The 23,630-nt window shown below is 37.0% G+C and overlaps 4 protein-coding genes across 4 annotated transcripts; 1 reads left to right on the forward strand and 3 right to left on the reverse strand.

The window, feature by feature from the left end:
• Positions 1 to 150: 150 nt before the first annotated feature.
• Positions 151 to 3,322, reverse strand: LOC116014286 (chorismate mutase 1, chloroplastic-like). Its single transcript, XM_031254313.1, has 6 exons — positions 3,130 to 3,322; positions 1,961 to 2,183; positions 1,780 to 1,866; positions 1,425 to 1,568; positions 1,211 to 1,303; positions 151 to 504 (listed from the first exon to the last, which is right to left on the reverse strand). Exons 1-6 carry the CDS (start codon positions 3,285 to 3,287, stop codon positions 277 to 279), a joined length of 933 nt encoding a protein of 310 aa, XP_031110173.1. The 5' UTR covers positions 3,288 to 3,322; the 3' UTR covers positions 151 to 276.
• A 5,430-nt stretch (positions 3,323 to 8,752) lies between these two features.
• Positions 8,753 to 13,438, forward strand: LOC116013764. Its single transcript, XM_031253691.1, has 4 exons — positions 8,753 to 9,379; positions 10,113 to 10,348; positions 10,558 to 11,140; positions 11,295 to 13,438. The coding sequence occupies exons 2-4, from the start codon at positions 10,115 to 10,117 to the stop codon at positions 13,067 to 13,069; spliced, it is 2,592 nt and encodes an 863-aa protein (XP_031109551.1). The 5' UTR covers positions 8,753 to 9,379; positions 10,113 to 10,114; the 3' UTR covers positions 13,070 to 13,438.
• An 868-nt stretch (positions 13,439 to 14,306) lies between these two features.
• LOC116012027 (UDP-glycosyltransferase 708C1-like) lies at positions 14,307 to 15,794 on the reverse strand. Its single transcript, XM_031251487.1, has one exon. It carries the CDS (start codon positions 15,792 to 15,794, stop codon positions 14,307 to 14,309), a length of 1,488 nt encoding a protein of 495 aa, XP_031107347.1.
• An 822-nt stretch (positions 15,795 to 16,616) lies between these two features.
• Positions 16,617 to 23,159, reverse strand: LOC116012781 (probable ubiquitin conjugation factor E4). The gene is made up of 16 exons (XM_031252441.1): positions 22,005 to 23,159; positions 21,135 to 21,339; positions 20,737 to 20,888; positions 20,324 to 20,627; positions 20,018 to 20,170; positions 19,712 to 19,915; positions 19,514 to 19,626; positions 19,286 to 19,400; positions 18,824 to 18,913; positions 18,526 to 18,729; positions 18,343 to 18,438; positions 18,135 to 18,257; positions 17,601 to 17,693; positions 17,344 to 17,508; positions 17,150 to 17,239; positions 16,617 to 17,063 (listed from the first exon to the last, which is right to left on the reverse strand). The coding sequence occupies exons 1-16, from the start codon at positions 22,838 to 22,840 to the stop codon at positions 16,881 to 16,883; spliced, it is 3,126 nt and encodes a 1,041-aa protein (XP_031108301.1). The 5' UTR covers positions 22,841 to 23,159; the 3' UTR covers positions 16,617 to 16,880.
• Positions 23,160 to 23,630: the final 471 nt, after the last annotated feature.

A 23,630-nucleotide genomic window follows, 5' to 3' on the forward strand; every position in this document is an offset into this window, starting at 1 on the left:
TCAAATCTGTAGCATAAGATCTATCACTAAATAATCCCCATTAAATTAGCTTGACAAAAAGAACACTAAATAATCCCCATCGAATTAGCTTGACCAAAAATGCACTAGATCAAAACACCCAATTCAGCCATGGCACAGTTAAAAGCTTGATTAACTTAATCAAGGAATTTTGAATGTAAATTCAATTTAAAGTTGACAACTTTGTTCCAAAACTCTAATTTATGATAGTAGTTGTTTCATTAGCAATTCGCTTACAAATTGTCCTAAATTGCTAGGTTAACTTTGGTATTCAACCTCAACTTCCTTTGTCAATGGCATGACCCAATCCCCATACAGATTAGCAACAAAGATTGGATTTATTTTGTACTTTGGATCACTCTTGCTCTCCCCTTCCATGTCAATGGTAACCTCTTGAAAGTGTTCTCTGACCTTCATCTCTACTCTCTTCTTTACCAGTTCTTCAACTTCTGGGCAGGTCAGCAATTGCATAAGCCTATTTCTGTCCTGAAGTTGAGAGTTACCATTGTCAGAAAACCATGAACACAACTGTTAGTCTTGATCAGTTCAATGAGAAATTGAGCAGTGCAGATTAATCTTCTTTTTTTGAGTGACGAGTGAAACCCGCAACCAGTACTCGAAGGTGTGCAATGGGTTAATTCTGCATTTTGACCCTAGTCAGTAAATGACCACAAACCAACCTAAGTTGCTCATAACTGACCAGCTCAAATCAAGAAGGCCAATAAGTCTCCGGTTGGAGTCAAACTTGTAATATTGTGGTTACCAAGTCAACAGCCTGACCAACTTGGCTGGGTTGCCCCGATGCAGATTAATCATGAAAAGATAAAAGAGACACAAGGATCTTAGGAAATGGAAATTCTCTTGCTCTGATTGCAGCCTTATAGAGGTTTGGTGAACCTAGGTTGTCCATAACTAACCGGGGTATGCACTAGGTAAACTTTGCCTTTTGACCCTAGTCAGCAAAGGGCCACAAACAACCTAGCTTGCCCATTGCTGACTAGCTCAAACCAAAAAGGTCAATAAATCGCTCCATTGGAGTCAAACTTGTAACATTGTGGTCACCAAGTCAACAGCCTGACCAACTTGGCTGGGGTTGCCCCGATGCAGATTAATCATGAAAAGATAAAAGAGACACAAACAAGGATTCAAAAAAAAAAAAAAAAGAGACAAGGATCTTAGGAAATGGAAATACTTTTGCTCGGATTGCAGCCTTATAGAGGTCTGGTGAAGCTTGAAATTTTGCTTCTGCAACAAATTTGCCATAATGAATTCTCTTTGAGAGGACCTGCATATAGGTTGCAGAAATCATGGAATTGTCAAAACACGGATGCTAATTGCTAAGCCCAATCTGTAAATAATCTCGTTTTCAGCTCATTTAGATCAGCCATACACATCTAAGCATGTACCTGAAGGCAAAAACTGTCACAAACAGCAGTGGATCCACAATTACCATCATCGCCTTCTTCCACTAACCTTGGAAGAAGCTTTTTGAAATACATGTCCCATATTTTGGCATTGATATTGACCAAAGCACCATTTGGGTGTAGAACCTGAACAGATAAAATTGCTGTAACTTCGGGACGAGAGTGTAACTCAAAGGCATATATATATGCATAACCAAACCATGTTACAAAGTACAGCCATCACAAAACACGGGATGATTGTAAGTCGTAACTGATAGAAAGGTCAAAGGCCATCCAGAATATAGACAATGAACTAATGAAGTGAATTGTTTAACTTCCCAAACACATCTATGTTTACCTGTGGGTGTTGAAGGGGTGGCAATAGTGGTTCGGGCAATTCAAGCGGGTAGAAAGGATGCTCATCAGGGTCCGAATACCTTCCAACCTAGGCATTCCACGAATCAGAGAATTATATATACATATAACTAAGTACGGGGAGTATTTGGCTTGATTTATACAAAGAAATGAGCTAAAAGTACTTTGGCATGAATTTTTTCCGTTTCTTTAACTATGTACTCCACCAAAGAGCCATGGAAGCCATCCATTACAAAAGCATTAGGGTCATATGTATCCGGGTTGTAACGATGCTGAGCTCTCTCCACAAGGCCAGATATAATGCTATCCTCTAACCGAACTAAAGATATTCTTACACCCTCTAGTGTGTAATTCCCTGTCTCATCTACTCTGCTCTTCATTCCCATTCTGAAAGCAATCAAAAGAAAAGTGGTTTAAGCAAATTTGAAGCCCACCTCTTGTCACTTATGACTTGGAGGCACTATAATAGAAAATATCTATGTATAAGCTTCTTGTATCAAGATTGAGACAACCAAAGAATGATCAATTCATGAGTAGTTTAACCTTGTCTGCAGTAACCATGCAAAAGTGAAAAGCCTATGTTTCTTGTCTACAAAAAGAGAAATTTCCTCGCCACCAGTGCCTCCACACCCCGGGCCCGACAAGATAGTGGAGGATAAATCATGGTCACTCAATGCCCTATTAGGTGGGAGGACTAATGTCTGGGCCTATTAAGTGGAAGAACTAATGTCCGGTGACCACAATGAGCCCACCATATTGAGTGTAACTCCGCGCTTCGGCTGCCAGACAGCCCAAGTTCGGTCATGCGTTCTTGTCTATAATCTAACACACAAGAACCAACTGAATTGCCCGTGTAGGCAAAAGCCTATGTTTCTTGACTTGGTTAATGTGAAATTCTGGAGGACAAACATACATACCTCCACATAATAACTACTACATCCAACACAGCTTTGCCAAGATAGAGATTCATACAATTGTCTGCTACATGCTATTATGCTAATCTCTTGATAACAGCTTATAGGAAACCAGAAGCCAACAAAAAAACTTGAAAGCTTAATCTGTTCTAACACTAAAATCTTGTTGATCTGAGCACAATTTAACTCTATACATTATGCACAGTAAATTGCATGTTTCTAATGCTTTGCAGAAGCAAACCCAAACCCAAACTCAAAGTCACAGCAAAAAAAATCTGAGCTTGAATAGGGTGAAACAAACGAAACCCAAAGAGAAAAGATCAGACAAAACCCCTTCACTTAGCCTACAATCTATCTTTAAACCTTCAAAGCTGAAACCAAGAATCTGGAAATCAAGAAAAGATTTTTAGAAAACTGACCGCCAATTTGGAAGCGGTTGAGCTGAGGGAATGGCGTGCATAGCACTGCAGCTTGAAATGAGAAATTGAAAGGTGCAATCTTGATGATGGCTCCGGTGGGCTAAAAGCTTTCTGGGAATTCTGGAGATTGAGGTGATTCTCAACAGCTTTGCCTCCATTGTTAGTAGAAACTAGAAAAAAGTTGGCTGGAGAACACAGAGCCTGGAACCCACTGCAAATAAATTGTACTGTTATATTCATAGATTACTATATATGATCATATTTTTTAATATTAATTTATTTCTATACCTATATATAATCATTTCCATCGAGTATCATCATGTATATCAACATAATATTGTATTGAGTATTATTTGTAACGGTTTCTAAATGCACCTGCTATAATTATGTCAGAATATATTTCAGTATAAATGCAAATGACACTGATATCTATCAGTATGGTAAATTTTTTATTTTTCATTTTTTATATATATAATATCATATAAGTGCCTTACTTAATTGGGATTTAGGTCATTAACTTATTATATTGAATTTATTGTGTTATCATTTGACCGGTATACCATAGATTCGGGTCTAAAATATACAATTTACATATTAAATGTTCACAGCTTGAATTGTGAATATGTAGTATGTAAATTATTAATATTTATTATGTAAATTGTGAATATTTAATATATAAATTGTGTATTTTATACTCAAATTTACCTTACAATGTGAACCTGATCTACTGAATAATTTGCCCATGATGGGCTTTGGGGTGGGACTTTTGGGCTTATGGAACTTAGAAGGATTTGGTCAAATGTCACAAATTGTAAACTTATGAGAGTATGATCAATTGATCATGATGACATAATATATTGTAATTTAGCTTGTACAAAAAAAAATATTTTTTCTATATGTCTAACAAACGGTAGATATTCAATTTTGTATCAATTGTTCTCTAATAGTGTTAATGAGGATCCCTTATATTATTAATAAACTTAAACCTGCTAACTGTCAAGAGCGAGTCACTCTTGAGAATAACATTACAAAAATTTACTACGTATTTCTCAACAAAGTAAAAGCTCATGATAAATCGTTCAAACTTCATTAGTTGTGGAGCTCATCACAACTCCAACCTCATGTAAAATTAGATATTCACTCTTCCAAATAATTCCTACAACGAGAGCTATATTTATAAAAAATAATTTTATAAGTATATATTTTATCATTATTTTTTTTATTTTAATGTTTGATCGAATTTCTTTAACCTTCTTGGTTTCCTCCTCCTCCGTATATAAAATATTATGATTTTTAACGAAGTAATTTCTAACAATTTATACTACCTATTTCACCAAAAAGAATATACAATAAATTAAAGGCAAAAGCTTGTGTGAGACCGTTTCACCATGAGACGGGTCGGATCAAGATGCAAATGTAACACTTATATGCACAAATGTCATACTTATATGCTCGAATGTAATACTAATCAGGAATAAAAATTTTGTTACTTATAAGGGTAAATGTAATACTTTTAAGGGAAAATACAATACTTTTACATTTCTATTTAGAAGTATTATATTTTTCCACAAAAGTATTATATTTGCCCTTATAAGTAAGGGGCATTTGTCAACATTACTTATTATGAAAAATGTATTACTTTTTCTCTAATAAGTAACAAAAATTATATTCTTGATTATTGTTATTGTATTCTTGATTAGTGTTATATTTGAGCATATAAGTATGACATTTGCACATATAAGTATTGACATTTGCATGGCGCTTTGATCCGACCAGACCCGTCTCATGAATAAGGATCCGTGAGACGGTATCACACAAGTGTGACCCTAAATTAAATGAATTTTTTTTTTAAATCCCAATGCCCAAACATGAGATTCACAAATTTAAGAAATTATTGAGGTTATTTATTTATTTATTTATTTTTGTTGCTTATGAACCAACGGTCATGGACAAAACAAGACTTTAGATCATGGGATGGTGTGGGTTTTTAGAGAAGGTTGGCCTATCACTATGTCTTGTCATTCACAAACATGACTTGACCCATCTTTATCCATAGCCATTTGACAACACAACCAAAGTGGCTAAGTTCAAGTCCTAATTCCTAAAGCACTTGTGTTCTTTCAACAAAACAATTTTTTTTTAATGAACATCAACAAATTTATAATGGCCAAATTGTTGTTATTTAGATCCACAAACCTTCTATACAACATTGACGATCTATCTCTATTATTGTGTGACTAATATGAATATTATTGTGTGACTAATATGAATTCAGTCTAAGTTACGTCTGCAAAGTTTGACTCTTACTTAATAGAATATATGATCTAGTCTATAATTTTTAACAAAGCAGTAACCAATATGTAACTCGTTCTTAGAATAAAATCTTGTAGTAGTTGTTGGTATACTTTATTAACATATTGATTTAAAGTATGTATGTAATGTTGTTATCATGTGTGCCCACATTACTTCATACTTTTGCAAAATCGTTTGCTACTTTTTGCACCTCTTTCATTATTTTTCTTTCTCATATCTAATCTTTAAGGTCACATATATTTGAATTTTGCCAAAGGGTTTCTCAAACCATCTTTCATTTTCATTTCGTTTTAAAATGATAAGGTAAATTCACCGTCATTATATATCCAAGAATAGATACTATGTACATAATTCCTGCTTTTATGTAATACTCCATAAATCGTATATGAGAGAAGTAAACTACACTAGAAAGACTCTATTCGAGGGGCTCAATCGAGCGAGTGTTGAAACGAATTAAACACGTGACTTTTAAATATGACAATTATGCTACATTTAGTCATTTTTTGAGACAAATAAATTTTTATTGGTCGCAACTTTAACTCAAATTTTTAGACCCACATAAAATAAATAATGATAGAGAATTTCCTATAAATCTAATATGCCACTTGACTTTGACAAATCAAGCTTCAACAACATGCCAACTTTTCTACCTAAGAATTGGTGATTCAAAGTCTGTGTCACACTCTCACTAATTTGGCCTGCAACCTTATTAAGTTTAAATCACATCGAAAGTGTACAATTAATAAAGGACAAATGTATGCCACTTTTGTTGGGGCAAAAATTAAATTAGAAGATAAAATATTGCATATTCATAAAAATTATTGTTTTTTATTATTTAGTATGTGTTAAAATTGTAAATTATGCCTCGAAATGAGTGGTTGAGTAGGTGAAGCATAACTCTCGTACTTAAATGTTAGTATAAATTATTATATCTTTGGTAGCACTCTTTCGAGGGGTACTTAACATTAGGAAGGCTTAGTGGGCTACACATATTTCGTGATTCGATCATAAATATAATATCCAGTCTAATATATTACCATTTGTAAGCTTTATCTCCGAAATTTGAACTTATGACCACCCATTTATAATAGTAATTGAGATTTAATTATACTACATAGTAATTGGGATATTACCCTTCGTATATAATTAACATATAATATAATGTATAAATTACGATATGATTTACATTTAATGAAAGAAGACAATGATCCTTTTGAAATTAACAACCATCTTACGATGTTTACCATTGGACAACACTTGTCTTGATGAGGTAACCTTATCCATTTACCTACTAAATATTCAACAAAGAATCTTTAGTCGATGGGAGTATAAATACAGAAAAATTAAGTGCAGACAATTAAAAAAAAAAATGAAAATGGGTATAAACAGTAAATATAAGTAAAGTACAGGCCCGTTTGTGCTAATATTTAAAGATTTTCGCATTTATTAATGATCCAACCTAGGAGCCCACCCACGTAAATCTCACAGCGTGTCCTTGTCTTCTGTTCCTCCACAACTGCCCCCAAATATGATCCAGTTTAAGAAAAGTCCTCCCTCACGCGCCACTTCTCCACTTGAGAGTTGAGAATATTATATTAATTAGGTCCGGGAAGCAATGAGCAAGTAGTGAAACATGATTTATATATCAAAAGGTAATGAGTTGTGTTCTTACCAATATTCTCTCAGTTGAGTTCATTGCACATGATTTTCTTAGTATGATTTATGATTTATAGACTATTACATAAGAGACTATGTAGCCGTCCTCCTAGTATCTTTTGTGTGGTTTGTAGACTATTACACAAGATGTTATGTGATGGTGGGTTGTTGTATAAGAGAAAGATTTACCAAATACACACGCTCGAATAATGATTGTGTGTTTCTCTCATCATAAAAAAATCTGTGCCATAACATCATTAGTCTAGTGAATTAGAATCATCACGTAAAATAGACTTTCAATGACAATGCGAGGGTTTAATTCGTGTCACAAACATTGAGCGTTTGTGTTTGGATTGACTTCATTGTATGCAAAAGTGTATAATATAGTATTGAATCTTAAAGTTAAATTAGTTTAATTTACCTCCTTTTATGTTTGAGATGAATTCATGAGATCTATAATATAACTTAGTAAAGTTAAAAAACCTGAATTATGAGCGTGGTATTTGTAAATTGTAATTCTTGAAAATGATAATTTGCTTAATGGGAATCGCCGTTGATGCGCGTGGTTTTTTAATATGTGACGTCAGCGAGATGCTTTTAGCAAACGGTTGAATGGTGTGTTAAGCTAGTAGAATCAGCTGTCCATTTTCTCTTATTGATTACTTGGCCTATATGTATAATGTATTCATTTAAATAATTAATTTTAAGTAATTATATTTTCTTTATGCCTTTATAAGAAATCAAAGCGAGGTGAAATGGATTAATAAAATGTAACGATGTTAGTTAGTTGAATAAAGATAATTTTATCTATAAAATATGTAATGTACAATATTTCATGCCCGATGTAATAGTCTTTTAGAATCAATAGAAAAAATTCATATACCAATGATATAATCTCCACTCATATATATAAAGATTATTGTACCATGAGAACCTCCAATTAAGTTGGTCGGATAATTAATTCAGTAATAAGAGCATCCTCAATAGCTCTTGATTTTTCACGGTTTTTGAAGTGCCATTTAGAAAAGAGAGAGGAATGAAAAAAAATGGCTGACAACAATTTTTTTTTAAAAATGAAAAAAGTGTAAATACGCACCCAGTATGCACGCTTCTTGCGCTCCACGCACAACAACTCATATTTTTTCCCTTTTCTCTCACCTAACGGGACCCACAAAAACTAAAAGTTACAGGAGAAAAATCATCTAAAAAAATCACTCCCCATATTAAAAACCAAACCTTTAGTGTTCTAAAAACCATAAAGAAAAAAACCCTATTCAGAATTTCAGATGTTCTAATACGGTTCCTAACTCTTCATGGAAGCTGTTTATTGACATTCTTGTTTTGAGCCGGTTAGATATGTATAGTCATTTACCTAGTATGCATATTTGTAGCCTGCTTAGATGAATAACGACTACAAATTATCTCGTAAACCATGGGTACCTTAAAATTTACATTGCTTTATTATAATTACAATGTTATAATTATTGTAACCAAAAAAAAAAAAAAGATAGATATATTGATGAATATAATAGGGGAAAAAAATTAAAGATCCTACGACTTAGTCGCTTAGAGAATGACATATTGATGCAAGGGAGATTGGAGAGATCTAAAAACATAAATATATATATTTCGTGTACCCAAAAAGCACGGAAAAGAGGAGGCAGAGACAGAATCTAGAAAATGAGCTACAAATACCCATGTCCTTCCTTCACTTGTTCACAAGCACAGAAAATCTTTGATTTTTTCTCCCCATTATTTTATTCGGTAGATGCGTTGTTGTGATATATCTATCACTCTATCAGATTGCCATTTTGGAGAGGAGAGAAGAAAAAGAATGAGAGAGAGAGAAGAAGAAGAAGAATAGAACGAATCAAGATGCCCCATAGGGCGAAAGAGAAAGTTGTACTACTCCCATAAAAGATAAAAGAAGATGTTGACAATTTTCAAGTCATTGTTCTTCTCAAAGCCTTGATTTTGTGTAGAGAGAGAGAGAGAGAGAAATGTTTATCTAGGTTCTGTTTTACTGTGCCTGCTTTTGGTTGATCAGAGAGTGGCCCAGCAGATGGGAATTTGTTTCTGTGTTGTTTTCTTGTGCAGATCATCTTTTTAAGGTTGTGTTCTTCAATGGCCGCCAAGGTACAAAGATTGCAGCTTTCTGGTTTTGGGTCTTGGAGGTCTTGTCTTTCTTGTTGAGGTTGTTGTTGGGGTTGTGATTTTTTGCTCAGAAAATATTGCACTTTTGAGAGGGTATAGCAGAACTGCAGAAGAACTGGGTGGCAAGGTAAACTGTTTTAGCTTTTTTTCTATGCTTTTAATTATGGGATTTTGATTTTTTTTTTAGATAATTCCCAGGTAGAGCCTTTTGGTGTGAATGTTTTGTCTGATAAGTCTGATACTGTGTATGCTTCAGTGAATTGATAGCTGCCATAGCTTATGCAGGCACATAAAAGAATGTGATTTAGTATGGTGAACATGATTCTGAATTGCATCAAATTCTTCTTGCAAAATTTTGAGTTTGTGTTAAATGCCAAGATTGGGAATTAGTTTTTTGTGGTGGCTGGTTATTTCCAGGATCAAGATTCAAGCATTCTTGTTCTTATCAAATTTTCTGCTTACCTACAATCTCGCCTCGTGACCCTAGTCGGCAAAGGACTATATGGAGGTAAACCAGTCTAGGTTGCCTATAGCTGATCGGCTCAAACCAAGAAAGTCGATATGCCACTCCCGATTGATGTTTACCATGTTAGTTGTGACCCTAGTTTGCAAAGGACTATATGGATATAAATCGGTATAGGTTATCCATAGCTGACCGGCTCAAACCAAGAAAGTAAATAGGCCACTCCCAACTGACGTTTACCAACCCAACAGCCTGACCAACTTGGCTAAGATTGCCCCTAGGCTTGAAGTTTTTCATTCTAATTGTTGGTTGATCTTCATAATTGTGCTTTCTTTCCTTCCTTTTTGGTGTGTTTGCCAGTCCAAGTTATAGTCTGAGTTTACTAAGTTGATTGCAGGAATGGGAACTAAGATACAATGTAAGACGTATTTGCCAGCGTTTTACTCTGTAAAGGATCTGAATGGCCACGTTAATAATAGGGTGCCTTTACTAAATCATGAAGAACAAACGCTAAGAAGTGTTCAGCATTTTGACTTTTTTGCATCGTGCGTGCCTGTGGATGGATACTTTGAATACGACAAGGAAAAAGTGAGGCAGACGATTTTGAAGCATGAATCGATATTCAGGCACCAGGTATTTCTTTTTCTGTTTCAAATCTGTTCTTATGAGGAGCCAAGTTTACACATTTTGAAGATGATGCTGATGATGATCAAAAGTCGTAGTGGTTAATTATTGAGCTTTCTCTTTTAGTTCATTGTATCACACTTATGAAGTAAAGGGCTTTGATCGCTCAAATTCTGCTCTAATCTTCTATATGGTTTTGGTGTCTTTTGGCGTTTCAGCTCCAAGAACTGCACCGCCTTCACAGGAGGCAGATGGAACTGATGAGTGAGTTGAAAACGAGAGAACTGCAAAAGAATTCGATGAAGGCTGAGACATTGCATTTCGGGCACTTCTTGTCTCACGCTCCTCCCAGTGATGTGAAACGAGCCTGGAGCGTTTCTTACTTTCCTTCACCGAGTTCAGGGTCTGCTCTCGTGTCCACATCAGGCACTAGTTACAGTCAGTCTCCGTTTGAATTCATAAAAGGCGAAAACAGGGCTAGTCGTTTCTCCTCCCAAGACAAAGAAATTCCACGGGCTGGTAATGAAGACAGATATAATTCTAACACTACAACACTCGAGTTCTCAAAGAGGACCAATCGTCTTGCTGACTTGAATGAACCCATATTTCTCGAGGAAGCTCCAATCTTAGCTTCAAATGCCAATCCTTACAGAATCAATTCTCTTGCTGATAGCATTGAGAGTATGGATAAGTTGTCTCGGAATCACATCATACGAAGGAATGGCGGGAATGGCTTCAACCACATGCAGTCCGTTAGTGGAAGGAATGGACAGGAGCATTTGATTATCGACATAAATGCTGGTAACGTTATCTACTTAACTTTTAAGTTATTGTGTACTTCTAAAATTGTGCATAACGGGATTAACTTGAGGGGTTTAGGGCTACTGGCATAACATTTTTATCGATGGAAAATATTACTTACTTTGCTGCTGTTCGATCAATGGTTCGTATGCAGATGCTCACTCTGACAGTTCACATACACCTTTTCCATCTAATAACACCAAGGCAGAACACCCGAAGAAAAGGACAATTTTTGGTGTTGTAATATCCGAAGGAAATGAAGAACGATCTATGACTGTTTCCAGTGGAAGTTGTAAGGGAGTGAAGCAAAACCTCGACTGTAATGGAGGCAAAGTGCACATGAATGGTGATATAAGAATGACTTCGAGTTCAAAAGGCGATGGTGCTTCCCGCAGTTTGCAGTTGAATGCCCGAGAGGTAAATGGATGTTCCTCGGTTGGCTTTAACTATGCTAATGGCAAATCTGTAATGGCAATGAAGGTTGACACAGAAAAACTCGTCATATCTCAAAATGTTGCATATTGTCAAACAAAGCGAGAAAGTTCCAAGGGAGCATTGCCATGGTTCATGGTAAAATCACAGCATGGTCTTGACCAGAGCAAAGAGGGCGAGAATTATTGTCACACGAATCTTGATTTATTGAAAAATTGTTCTCAGCAAATTTTCAGAAAATCAGAAACAGATGAGGATTTTTCTCGAATTTTGAATAGGAGACAAGAAGCCAAGCCATCAACATCCATCAAAGATTCTGAGCACAGCAATATTGAAGTCAGTTCTGCTACAGCTGTTAAGAAGATTTTTGGGGTTCCAATTTTTAAGTCCTCTAAAGATGTAGTAAACTCTGCAGATTCCCTCTCCCGGGCCAGTTTTCTGGACGTTCATGGAGTTAATTCCAAGAATGTATTTGCAGACGACACAGCGTCTAAAAATCAGTTTGACGCTAAGGATAATATTATTGAGAAGAGACTGGACAACAACATTTCCGGTTTGAGTCCTCAGATTGATCTTAACCTGTCGTTGGATGAAGAAGAGGTGTCACCCACGCCTTCTCTCCCTCGAGCAGTTGTGGAAATTGAGTTAGATGATGAGGCTCCGGCCCTTCTTGAATCCGAAGGAGTTCTGTCTCTCGAAGCAGAATCCCGGGATATTAAATCAGGATTGGAGGAATTTAAAGAACCTCGTGGAGAAGCTGCAAGACGAGCTGCTGAGGCTATAGTTTCCCTCTCACAGACTGGTGATAACAGTTTCCTCGACAGTCTCTATAATAAGAACTCGGAATCTGCAGCTACTGCTTGCCTTGAATGGTTTGCAGAATTGATTACTTCTGAAGTGAACGGTGACGAGTGCAGGATAATGGAAGCTTCCTCGGGGAAACAACGAGGTAACAGCAGCGATGAAGATTCCATCCCCGATGGCATGGATTACTTTGAGTTTGCAACACTCAAGTTGAGAGACATGAAGGAAGAAGGGCAGTGTTATGAGCCATCTATTTTGGAAATTCACAACGACGACGAAGAAGAAGAAATAGGGGCAGCTACAACACAATCGAAACGCCCACGAAGAGGGCAGGCAAGAAGGGGCAGGCAGAGAAAAGACTTCCAAAGGGATGTCCTGCCAGGAATCATGTCCCTTTCTAAGCACGAGCTAAGCGAGGATATCCTGACATTCGAAGAGCTGTTGAGAACCTCGGGTTGCTCTTGGCAGTCATGTTTGTCACAAAAGAAAGCCACTAAGACTGGTAGGGGAAGGAGGCGCCGTGGAGGCTCAACTACTCCCTCCCCCATTAAAACCGCAACTCCATCAAACCAACCTCTCTGCAACGAAGTGGAGATCGAGAAGGCCAGCCTAACCGGATGGGGAAAGAAGACACGACGCCTGCCAAGACAGCGCTGTCCAACTACTCATCATGTTCCTCTGATGCAATGCTAACATGGTTCCTAAATTTCCTCAAAAACATGTACTAGGAACAGGAGAGGCTGCCATAGCATTCTTGGTTGAGTCCAGTGTATAGTTTGCTTTGCACTACAGATTATATTTCCAGGCAACTCTTGAAAGTTCTTTGAGTAATAAGGCTGCAACAGACACTGTCAACTTACACCAGCAGAAAAGGATGGCCTTTGTATCAGACCTCCCATTATTTATTCAGATCTGATCTTTGATCAGGACTGGGTTTGTGGTGGCTTATAGAGCTATAATGTCCATGTATTTCTTATATCATCTTTACCTTATATTTGAGCTTATTAACATTATTTGAACTAATTTATAATTAATCCCATTATCCTTGCAGAATTAATGAAATTGTGGGTTTGCATATATTAGGCAAAAAAATATATGCTTAGTTGAGTACAATGGGGAAAATAAACAAAAAAATATTGTAGCAAACTACACCAATCTTGGCCACATTGTCCCTATAAGCAAAAAGCTTTTTTTTTTTTTTTTTGAGTCATGAGGGAAATTCGAGGGTGTGCATTAGGTAAACCCCACTGTGTAACCATAACCGGCAAATGACCACAAGGAAGTAAACTAGTTTAGATTATCCATCGATTCAAACCAAGAAGGCCAATAGACTGAGAGTCGAACTTGTAACTTTATGATTACTAAATTAACAACTTAACCAACTTGGTTGAGATTGTCCTTGCAAATATTTAATCGCTTCCTGTGGTTCATTGAAGATATGCAAACCAAAAATAATTATTTGTCATCATCCAATCGACATGCGTATTGTTATCAAGGCGTTGCCTAGGCGTTTGATCAGTCGAGACCGAACGCCTAATCTGCTCGCATCGCCTAAGTGCATAATACAACCCAAAACTCCACAAAACATACATGGGCAGAAACTACACACTAAGGCGAGTTGACCGGTGTAACTTTCAGTCGGAGAAGTCGCCAGGATCTGCCTCACGTGCCGGCGCATGGAGTCGAAGCAACGGTGCAGCGGCGGTGCGGTTCGAGCTCCGGCATTGTCCTCGAGTTCCGAGCATATACATATAGACATAAAGAAAAGCTTTTGAAAGGGCAGAATAAATGTTGAAAATTACTTCTCTTCTCAATGCTACAACTTCCTAGAGTAGAGTAAATATGACTACATATTTCCAACACACATCATGCCTATTCACAGTCGACGGCATCTCGTCTAGAAAGTCCGCCTTGATAAGTTTGGACACATTTACTTCTCTATGAACGATGCAGTTTCAATTTTTTGTGTCGAAGCGACAATGAACTCCATCAACTTTTTCTCACTCCCACAATGCTTAATAGCCTTTTCAGCTTCTTCCCTCACATTCCTAGCCTCCCTCCTCACATCCCTATTCTCCATCACCATTCTAACCTTCTCTGCAATCTCTTCCCCATTTACTAACCTTTCCTCACCCCAACCCCATTCTTTAACCCACACCCCCAACCCTGCCTTCTCCACAACCTCAGCATTCATCTTCTGATCACCATGCTGTGGCCATGCCAGTAAGGGCACTCCAAACCGAGCCGCATCCATTACACAATCCCATTCACACTGGTTCATGAACACTGCAATTGCAGGGTGCCCAAGAATCCCTTCCTGATGTACCCTTCCTTCTTTAACTATTTTCCCTTTGTCTCTCACCCCCTCCATGAATACCTCACCAAACAATTCTCTTTGCTCATCTTTAAGGATCCACAAAAAGCTATGCCCACTGATTAACAGCCCTTTTCCTATTTCTATGATTTGGTTTCTTGAAATTGGCTCTCTGGTTCCAAAGTTCACATATATAATAGAATCAGCAGGTTTGTCATCTAACCATGGCCACTGGCTGCAATTCTCTTGCTCGGTTGATTCTAACGGCCCGAGAGGAAACACGGGTGGAAGAGAACTTCGAATTTTGCCGGTGTTAAGAGCTGTGATGGTTTCGGGTTCAAACCAGTTAAAGGTGTTCAAGAACACACCACTGACTTTACAAAGGGATTCTGCATTTGGTAGTAAGAAGGCTGTTAAGACGTAATTTGTTGGTGAGTTATCCAGCCATGAGTTGGGGATGCTAGATTTTGGGATAGGGGCTAATCCCGGGATAGCAATATCCCCGGGGAGATTCTTGAATAAAGCAGGGTTTTTTGAGAGCAGGACAGGAAGATATGCCACGGTAGAGTAAAACCGGGCTGAAGTAGTGGAGAGGATGTAGAGATGGATGCCGAGATCAGGTATGATCTGTGTGAGGCCATCTGCTATACTAAAATCAGAGACCATGGCAGCGACTGGTTCATCTAAAGTGGATAGAAGAGGTCCTAGTTTCACCAGAGAGCGCGAAATGGCATCAATTTGGAGCATGAAAGGGTCAACATTGATGGTAGATTTTGAGGCTGTCACAGGAAGAATCTCAAAGTTCAGTTTCTTGATCTCTGGGTGGTTAGAGAAGAAAATGGAGGTGTCATCACTGATGAGCTTTGTAGCAGATAAGTGAGGCTGTATGGTGATGAATGTGAGTGTACAGCCCCGCGAAGCAAGCATGGCAGCTAGCCGGAAAAACAGATTCAGTTGCCCCGCCCCCAATCCACTCGGAAAGAATACAATATGAGGAGATTTTGCATGATTGGCTGACACGAACAGTTCAATTGATTCTTGGGTAGTAGATTGTGGACAAGAACAAGATTTTGCATGATTGCAGAGGCTACTAGATTCAGACATGCCAACATCATATTGCACTAATGCAAGTCAGATGTTGTGAAAAACAACTTAACTAGTTGACTAACACTAACAACCGCAAAAACACTTCGGGAAATTAGTATACCAAAACCAAGACAGGTGAAGGTTTTTTGGGTTGAAGTTCAATCTTTTTAAGAATGGGGGTTTGATGAAGTTTGGTGAAGACATGCAATAGTTTGGAGAGTTTTAAAGTTTCATGACATTCAAATGTTGATAATTGGCTCACTTTCATGTCTTTGTTTGGTAGTTCTTGAGACATGAAAGGAATCAAATTTGGCATCTCCAAGAATGCAAACAGCATCCCCTTTTATTTTAATCCTATAATTTTTAGCACAACATTAATGAAGAGTGGACAAACCATGAAAATTGGCTCACATCCTTTTAATAATGTTGTAGGCAAAAATAGAGACAAATTCAAGTCTTGTTTGGTAACATAGTTAACTAATCAGTCAATTTTGACTTATTTGATCACTATTAGCTATTTAACTTAGTTAAACAACTAATATAAATGTTTAATTAATTAACTTTGTGTAACAGGTTATTGCTTCAAAATGCAAGAATTCAAAAAATTATTCAAAACAGCTTTTTCGATTAACTTTTTAAAAGTCATTTTGCATATGATCAGTTATCAGCTAATTTACCAAACATCTTTCTACAATCAATTAATGTCAACTAATAGTTATTTACCAAACACCCTCATCAAACAATTCACTAATGACTAACGAGTAATCCGAATTCGATCCTTCAACCTGTCCACTTATTCATGATGCAGTTATATGAAGCAAGCATGATGGCCACATAAAATGCACAATTTTGACATATGTATTAATGTCTAGTCACATACATAATACCTTTGTAGAACATATAAGCACACCATAGAAATTGCCTTGAATAGAAGTGTTGATGGAATCAAAGATTTCAATCTAGTGACATTACACTAATTATTAAATATTATTCCAGCATATACTCCGCATCGGTCATCCATACATGAAAAGAAAATATGGGCAAGATGACGATTCTGGAGTGCATATAATTTACAAATATCGGAAAATACGCTAAAACTACCTCCTATTCGATCAACGTTGAAGTGTCTGTTGTTTGGATTGTTGTTTTTGTGCTTTGCATACCCAAATCTTCACCACGCTTTTTCGATTTTTGGGATGCCCGGACGAATTCTTCGATTTTGGCCTTCAGCTCGGTGTTTGGAATCAACATGTCCGCGGTTAGATGAGAACGGTTGAATGGATCCGTCTGTAATCGAGGAAATTAGGAGCAAAGTCGAGAACTAGATTCTCGATGTACCAAATAGAACAATATAAGATGGATAGTAAACATACACTATCGCTAAGAAGATGCCGCTGAATAACAGGCAAGTCAACTGTGATCCTTGATGAGGGCAGAATGACGGGATCCTTCATCAATGTATACTGCACATTCAACAAAACATTATGAATAAACATTTGAAATGCAGTCAAGGTTAATTAACAAACCTAATCATCATAATGCGATCCAGGAGGATACGAAAACGTACTTGAATAGGATCAAGGAATTCATCAGGGATTTCTCCAAGAGCAGCTTCGGTGTCCATGGCTTCTGTTGCTGCAACTTTGGCTTTAGCACCGAGATCAATAAACTCCTGTATGATCCTCGAGTCTTCACCGATTCTTCTAAGAACAACAGCTGCAGCACTAAACAACTGAAGAAAATTCAATTTGTTAGATCAAAACTCAACCACAAGTGTATATTTAGAAGCCAGACAAATAAAGACTAACATATTAAATAAAATACCTGCTCATTGTATGAACGACCATCTTTAGTGATTGCGGCTGGGAAGATGTTCTCCTTATCTCCTCTAGCCAAATGCACATATATTTTGACAATCTTCAAAAACCCACAATTTTGATGAATTTTTGTCAAACTTCGAGATAAGTAATGGCAACCTCATTGCCACTAGTGATTTAAAGATTAACATATATGGGATAAAAATTCATGATTGATAACAAGAACAAGCAATTTAAGAAACTTCCTTCTCAGAAAGGAAAAGATGCCATTCCCTTTGAGGCAAGCAAGTGTTATTAGTATAGCACCTCAAAAAAGAAACTTCTAAATTTAATTCAAGAACAAAAGCTTTCCACCTTCGATGAGGTTAGAAAATAAAATTCTTTGCACCAGCCAAATTCCATCTAAGCATACTCAACAATTTTTAAAGTTCCATACAAATTGTCCTCATTTCAATCAAAGAAATCAATTACTGAATATCTTTCATTTAATGTCACCTGCTTAGAAAAACAATCCACAATATGAAGCTACTAATATGCATACCTGCTTTAACAACTCTTTCGGACGAAATTCATACTTTTCAGGGTCTTTTAAGCTTAGAGATTTTCTCTGTGGGCCCACGAGTTGTAACAGAAAGTAGTTCAGCATACTAGCAACTCTCTCCACCTGGAAGAAATCAAGAAAGGCGTCTTGGTCATAAATCATGACCAACATTGGTAACTTTGAATAGAAATTAGAAAGTGAAAGATACCATCTCAGGAAGTAGAAAGGGGGCTGTGATCTGTTCTGAAGTAAATGTCAGCATGCTCACATCTTCATTTGCCAGCTTCATATCAATTCGAATGATCTAGAAACAACCAGAACATTTTATTCAATTCCAAAATTGGAGAATTAATTAATAAAAAAAAAAAGTGTTTAAAGGGTCAATACTAACATTCTCCTGAGAGTGGAAAAGTCGAGTCCTCTCCTGCCTCTCTTGAGCTGGTCTTTGCTCCCACTCCACTCTATTAGACATCTCAGCTTCCAGTTCTTTGAGTTCAAGAATTTTGTTGAGACTTTCATCAAGAAGATAAATGCTATCATTGATTAAGAAGTTCAAGAAATTCAAATAGACACCCTTCTCCTCCTCTTTAGCAATCTGGAGCAGCATATAGTAATTTCAGTTAGAGTTAATCTAATCTCAGCATAGCGTGAGGAAATTAAAAAAGAAACAATTCGTAAGGTTGGCCAACCTGTCTCCACGCATTGCGATGGCTTGGAACCTGCCATAGGTATTCAAGAAGTTCGGCAATGTTGTGACGGATATTGAACTTGTCATAGAACTGCACAAGGAAGATATAACAGCATTATAGTAATCAAAAGATATGCAAGAAACCCAGCACAATGGATAAGGTAAACAACATCTAATGGGCTGAAACCAAAACATCTAAAGAACTGGGATATAAATAATGTTTATTGAGCTGGAAATATTCATTTACTCATGAATGGTGAAGCAGTGTCATATGAAGAGAAGAACTTAGAACTGAGTAAATCTACTATGCAAGTGAAATAGTGATATCAGAGAAATGTTGCTTCTGTTTGGTTGTACAGAGGAAGAGTTTGCAAAAAATGTAAAGATATGATATTTTCCAGTTTCTTTCAAGGCGCTGAATGACTGCAGCTTTGAGAACCAAAAATGGCAAATGAATCCTCACCTGAGTGTGGGAACCTGTGAATTCGATATCAACATAAAGCTTCAAGAGATTCCTCACAAGATACTCCAGAGAAAGTTGGTGCCCCTCAAACAATGTTGTAGTTGCAGATGAGCCACTGCAAATTGAATTCAATCAGGCAGTGGCTACTAAAAGATCCAAATGGGTATATTAAAGAGATTAAAATAAAAAAGAACAACTTTCTTTGTGAATGGAGTTTTATGAGATCACCTTCTACGAGGCATCCAACAGTTAAGGACTTCAACCATCTTCGCTCTTAAATATGGGTTTCTAATATACTGTGGACTTCCCATGAACATGATAATAAAGTTCATGAAATCATCCTGTCAAGTCATACAAATATTATTTGACACCAGGTAACCAGCTGACAAACTGCAGTGCATACAAACTAGATATAATTCAACATACCAATAATATACCATCCAAAGCTCTAGGTATTCTAGAAGCGAAAATAAGCAACTCCATGGCATCTTCCACAAAGTGCTCAGGCATGGATGCAAATTCCATAGGGCAAGTTGATGGTAGAGGCATCCGGAAACCACCAACAAGGTCAACCAACCAAACAACCATTAGCCTATAGAAGGACAATGCCCGTTGAAGAAGCCCTCCATCCTAAAAACAAAAAGGCATATATGTTTTTAAACCCTGACACTAAGGAATAATAAAGTAGTAACCTTTCCAAAGAAAGCAAGTACTCTACACAAAAGCAAATACCCTAAGTATCTGAGCTTCATAGCACAGCTTCTCCTGATTATACAACTCAAGCACTTTCTCAAGGCGTGCTATATCGTTCTGAGATTGTGGAGCTTGTCCTTGTTCTGACATGGCTCTAAAAGTAGACAAACTATCTTCACACCTTGAAATGTCCTGACAGAGAATTCAAGTGATTAAGAAATTTTGCTGTTTTCACTCTATAAGATAAAAATCAGTCTGTCTGCTATGATACTGTATTATCTAGACTAGAATTTCTTTAAAAAGACAAATAAAATGTCCCCTATTAAAAATTTATGTTGTTTTCACCTGAACAAGATGCTTAAAGTCAGAAAATGCTTTTAAAAGGCCTAGATTAAGGACCCTTGCTGTCATGAAGAAGCATTCACAAATGAATGAGTATTTATCTTTTTCGGTGCAACTGGATTTTGGTTTGTTGTCATGTAGGATAGAAGATCCCCCAGTATTATTGCCAGAGCTTGTGGCTTCCTGAGATTCTAACAACCTGAATTCTCCACCACTACTATCTTTACAGGCATCTGCCTTCCCAGGATTATTTCCACTTATCCATTCAGAGACTTCTTCAGATGATGCATTCATAGCAGTTAAATCCCTGTAGGTCACAACATGCATTAAGAAAAGAATTACAGCTGATAAAAAGAAAAGGCTGGGTGAAAGGTAGGTCTGAATTGAAGTTCAGATAATAGAGAAGGAAGCTTTACCTCAATTCCAAACGTTTACTATAGAACACGTAGCTGGAATCAATCTTGTCCCTTTTTGACAAATTGTGATCTAAAAATGGTTCACAGAGCCGAAGCATAACAGCACTGAGATTGACAAACATGCCTGAACTAGCACAGGATAATGGATCAACCTGCAGTCAGATTAGTCAAAAAAAAAAAAAAGGTCAAAGGAGGATTCAATTATAACCTCAGGTGAGGACAAAGCGGAACCAAAAACAAAACTAATGGAGATGCTCAAAGAAGATTGTTCAGAGGAAGCATGTTAAGCTACAGTATCTCAACCCTAGACTTCAACTTAACCTTCATATGAGAACTTTAGGGTGATCTTTTACAATGTAGTGCAAGCTAGAGTATTTTCAAACAAGATATAAACTTACCTGAATATGAGCCCTCGATGCATTTTTGTTGATCACTTGCGCAAGATATTCGAGAACATTTTCACGGGTGTTTGTATTCTTAAGAAGACACTTGAGCACTTCCGTCAAGCCATCATATAAGTTGTTCATCACAGTTTTGATTGTTGTGAAGGAAGACAGTAGATCAGCTGGACGGCGTGTTGATGCATCTGAGAAGCACTGCTGGCTGGTGTTTTGCACAGGTAAAACAATCCATTAGCTCCATAACCATCTTAAGCAAAAGTAACATACACAAAACTAATTCCAGTGGAATGCTTGTGTTTGTAATCACACATACTTGCTAAATCTACACATAGATTAGCATACAGTTGAAGTATATAAAGAAAGGATTTCATGTCCCTTGTTAACCTTCTTTAATGAGGAAACAGAATCATACAACAGCATTTGGTGACAGTTTCTACTTATGCACTGCATATTGACAGCAAGTAAATAGTGCTATACTGTGATGATTCAGTGTTAGATGTGTCATTCACCTGTCCATTTTATGCTAGAGATAAAATCCTTAGAAGACAACAAATCTATGAGAGCAAAGGTTTTAGGCATTCAAGTATATACCAAAAATGTTTCCTATCTTTTCTTTTGATCTTTTTTTAACATTATGTTCTGCTTTATTTTTTTGTGGGCTGGGGTGCTGTGGAGAAATATAAATATGTAAGTGTGAGAAGAAAAATCTTGAGATAAATTAACATTTTTCTGCCCCCTTCTTTAATACTTAGGCAAATTGGCCAGACTCTTTGGCAGGTTCATGTTTATTGAAAATAATGTCCTCTGTGGATAGATATAGAGCAGCATAAATTGTGACAATAATCATAAGAGGAAAACAAAACTCACCCAACGTCAGGCTGACTTTTGAATAATGTATTATCAGGTATAGCACTGACATGAAAGAAAGGGCCCAAAATGCTGGTCATCTCAATAACCCTCCCATTCATGTACATATTCTTTGGTATCCACCAAGGATGATTCACCAGAGACTTTGACCCTACTGGATACTTAACTAATAGCAACAAAGCTCTCAGTGGCTGCTGAAAATTCCCCAAAGCAGATACCTTTAGCACACTTCCTCTCAAATCCTCATACAACTGTTTCAAAATTGGGTCTAGACTATCAAAATCCCCATCTTTAAAGAAATCATCCAGAAGCCCTGGTGGACAAGTCACTCCACCACTGCTACTACTCCCCCCAAACCCATCCACTGCAAGAGAAACCTCTGAGAATATCAAAGGCAGCAAAGGAGAAACATTGGACGTATTGGTTTCCCAATTTGGAAACGTATCAGGGTTCCCTAAATGTATTATACAGTAGGAAACAGCCAACTTCTTTGCTTGTTTCACCACCAATTCCATCTCAGATCTCACACTCTTATCTTTCATATTCCCAATCTTCTTCCCCTCCTCGTGCGCTCGACGGTAACAATTAACTAAATACTGGAATGGCGGCTCGGCGGCAGCAAAGTTCCCGGAAAGTCGATCTATCAGGACTCTCTCCATCAAATCCCTAGACAACCTCAAATCCTTCCCCTCGCTGAGCACCTCCGCCGCTGTCATTTCCAAATACACAAACCTAGAATCATTCTCCATCGAATCGATCAACGACACGAGGAAGATTTTCCGGATGATTATATCCTCGATCTCCTCCGGCGTCCTCTGCGGTTTCTGAGTCGCCATGGGTCAACAATCACGACAATCGAATTCAAATAATCAGCAAACAATAAAAATCGAATTTTGAAGCGGACAATTAGGGTTTTGATCAGAACCCAATGCTAATAACTGAAACTGGAACTATGGGCATGATCAAAGTAGATTTTATGCATATATATATTACTGCAGATTGTCGATATATATATAGAATACGAACGTGTAATTGTGTAAATACAATATTGTAAACTACAAAAGTATAGGGAAGAGAATATGGCTTGTATATAATAGTTGAGAGTGTTGAATAGGATACGAATTGGGAATGGTGGGCTGTGGAAGGTTTCCTAGGCAGAAGTTACTTTCACTGTTCGAGCAGGATTAGCATAGCGTTTGGATCAAGTAAGCTCGATAATTTTATATATATGTACAAAATTTTATATTTTATATTTAGCTATAACATCTCTCACACTTTAACCTGATAATATAGTAGAATATAAATTACGATAAGTTAGCGATCCATTCATATTTCACTTTATTAAAATATATATTGAGTTAAGTTGCCAATGACCTTGTGGTCTAGTGTCATTTGGTAGTAGCATTTGGTTGCACCCCATGTTGGAGGGGTCACGTTCGAGCCTAAGTGGAGGCGATGATGCTACATTGTAACTGAGTCAATAGTACTCAAAAAAAAATATTGAAATTCGGAGGTGAAATTTGAATGATTTGTCTAACAAAAAAAAAAAGATTTATTTTATTATACAAGATTAATCTTACTATAAAATGCGAAATTATCACAATTTTTTTTTTTTATTTTGATTAA

The sequence above is a fragment of the Ipomoea triloba genome, chromosome 3 (assembly GCF_003576645.1).
Source record: "Ipomoea triloba cultivar NCNSP0323 chromosome 3, ASM357664v1".
In the NCBI taxonomy this organism is placed as follows: Eukaryota; Viridiplantae; Streptophyta; class Magnoliopsida; order Solanales; family Convolvulaceae; genus Ipomoea; species Ipomoea triloba.

What these genes read in the sequence shown, in the direction of transcription:
- LOC116014286 (XM_031254313.1), bottom strand. Translation starts at nt 3,287, where the DNA reads ATGGAGGCAAAGCTGTTGAGAATCACCTCAATCTCCAGAATTCCCAGA. An exon ending in GTGACAGTTTTTGCCTTCAG is followed by an intron (nt 1,304 to 1,424) that starts GTACATGCTTAG and finishes ACCTATATGCAG; the next exon opens with GTCCTCTCAAAGAGAATTCA. An exon ending in AGGCTGCAATCCGAGCAAAA is followed by an intron (nt 505 to 1,210) that starts GTATTTCCATTT and finishes TCTCAACTTCAG; the next exon opens with GACAGAAATAGGCTTATGCA.
- LOC116013764 (XM_031253691.1), top strand. Translation starts at nt 10,115, where the DNA reads ATGGGAACTAAGATACAATGTAAGACGTATTTGCCAGCGTTTTACTCT. An exon ending in AATCGATATTCAGGCACCAG is followed by an intron (nt 10,349 to 10,557) that starts GTATTTCTTTTT and finishes TTGGCGTTTCAG; the next exon opens with CTCCAAGAACTGCACCGCCT. An exon ending in GATTATCGACATAAATGCTG is followed by an intron (nt 11,141 to 11,294) that starts GTAACGTTATCT and finishes GTTCGTATGCAG; the next exon opens with ATGCTCACTCTGACAGTTCA.
- LOC116012027 (XM_031251487.1), bottom strand. Translation starts at nt 15,794, where the DNA reads ATGTCTGAATCTAGTAGCCTCTGCAATCATGCAAAATCTTGTTCTTGT.
- LOC116012781 (XM_031252441.1), bottom strand. Translation starts at nt 22,840, where the DNA reads ATGGCGACTCAGAAACCGCAGAGGACGCCGGAGGAGATCGAGGATATA. An exon ending in AAAAGTCAGCCTGACGTTGG is followed by an intron (nt 21,340 to 22,004) that starts GTGAGTTTTGTT and finishes GCAAAACACCAG; the next exon opens with CCAGCAGTGCTTCTCAGATG. An exon ending in CTTTGGATGGTATATTATTG is followed by an intron (nt 19,627 to 19,711) that starts GTATGTTGAATT and finishes ATGACTTGACAG; the next exon opens with GATGATTTCATGAACTTTAT.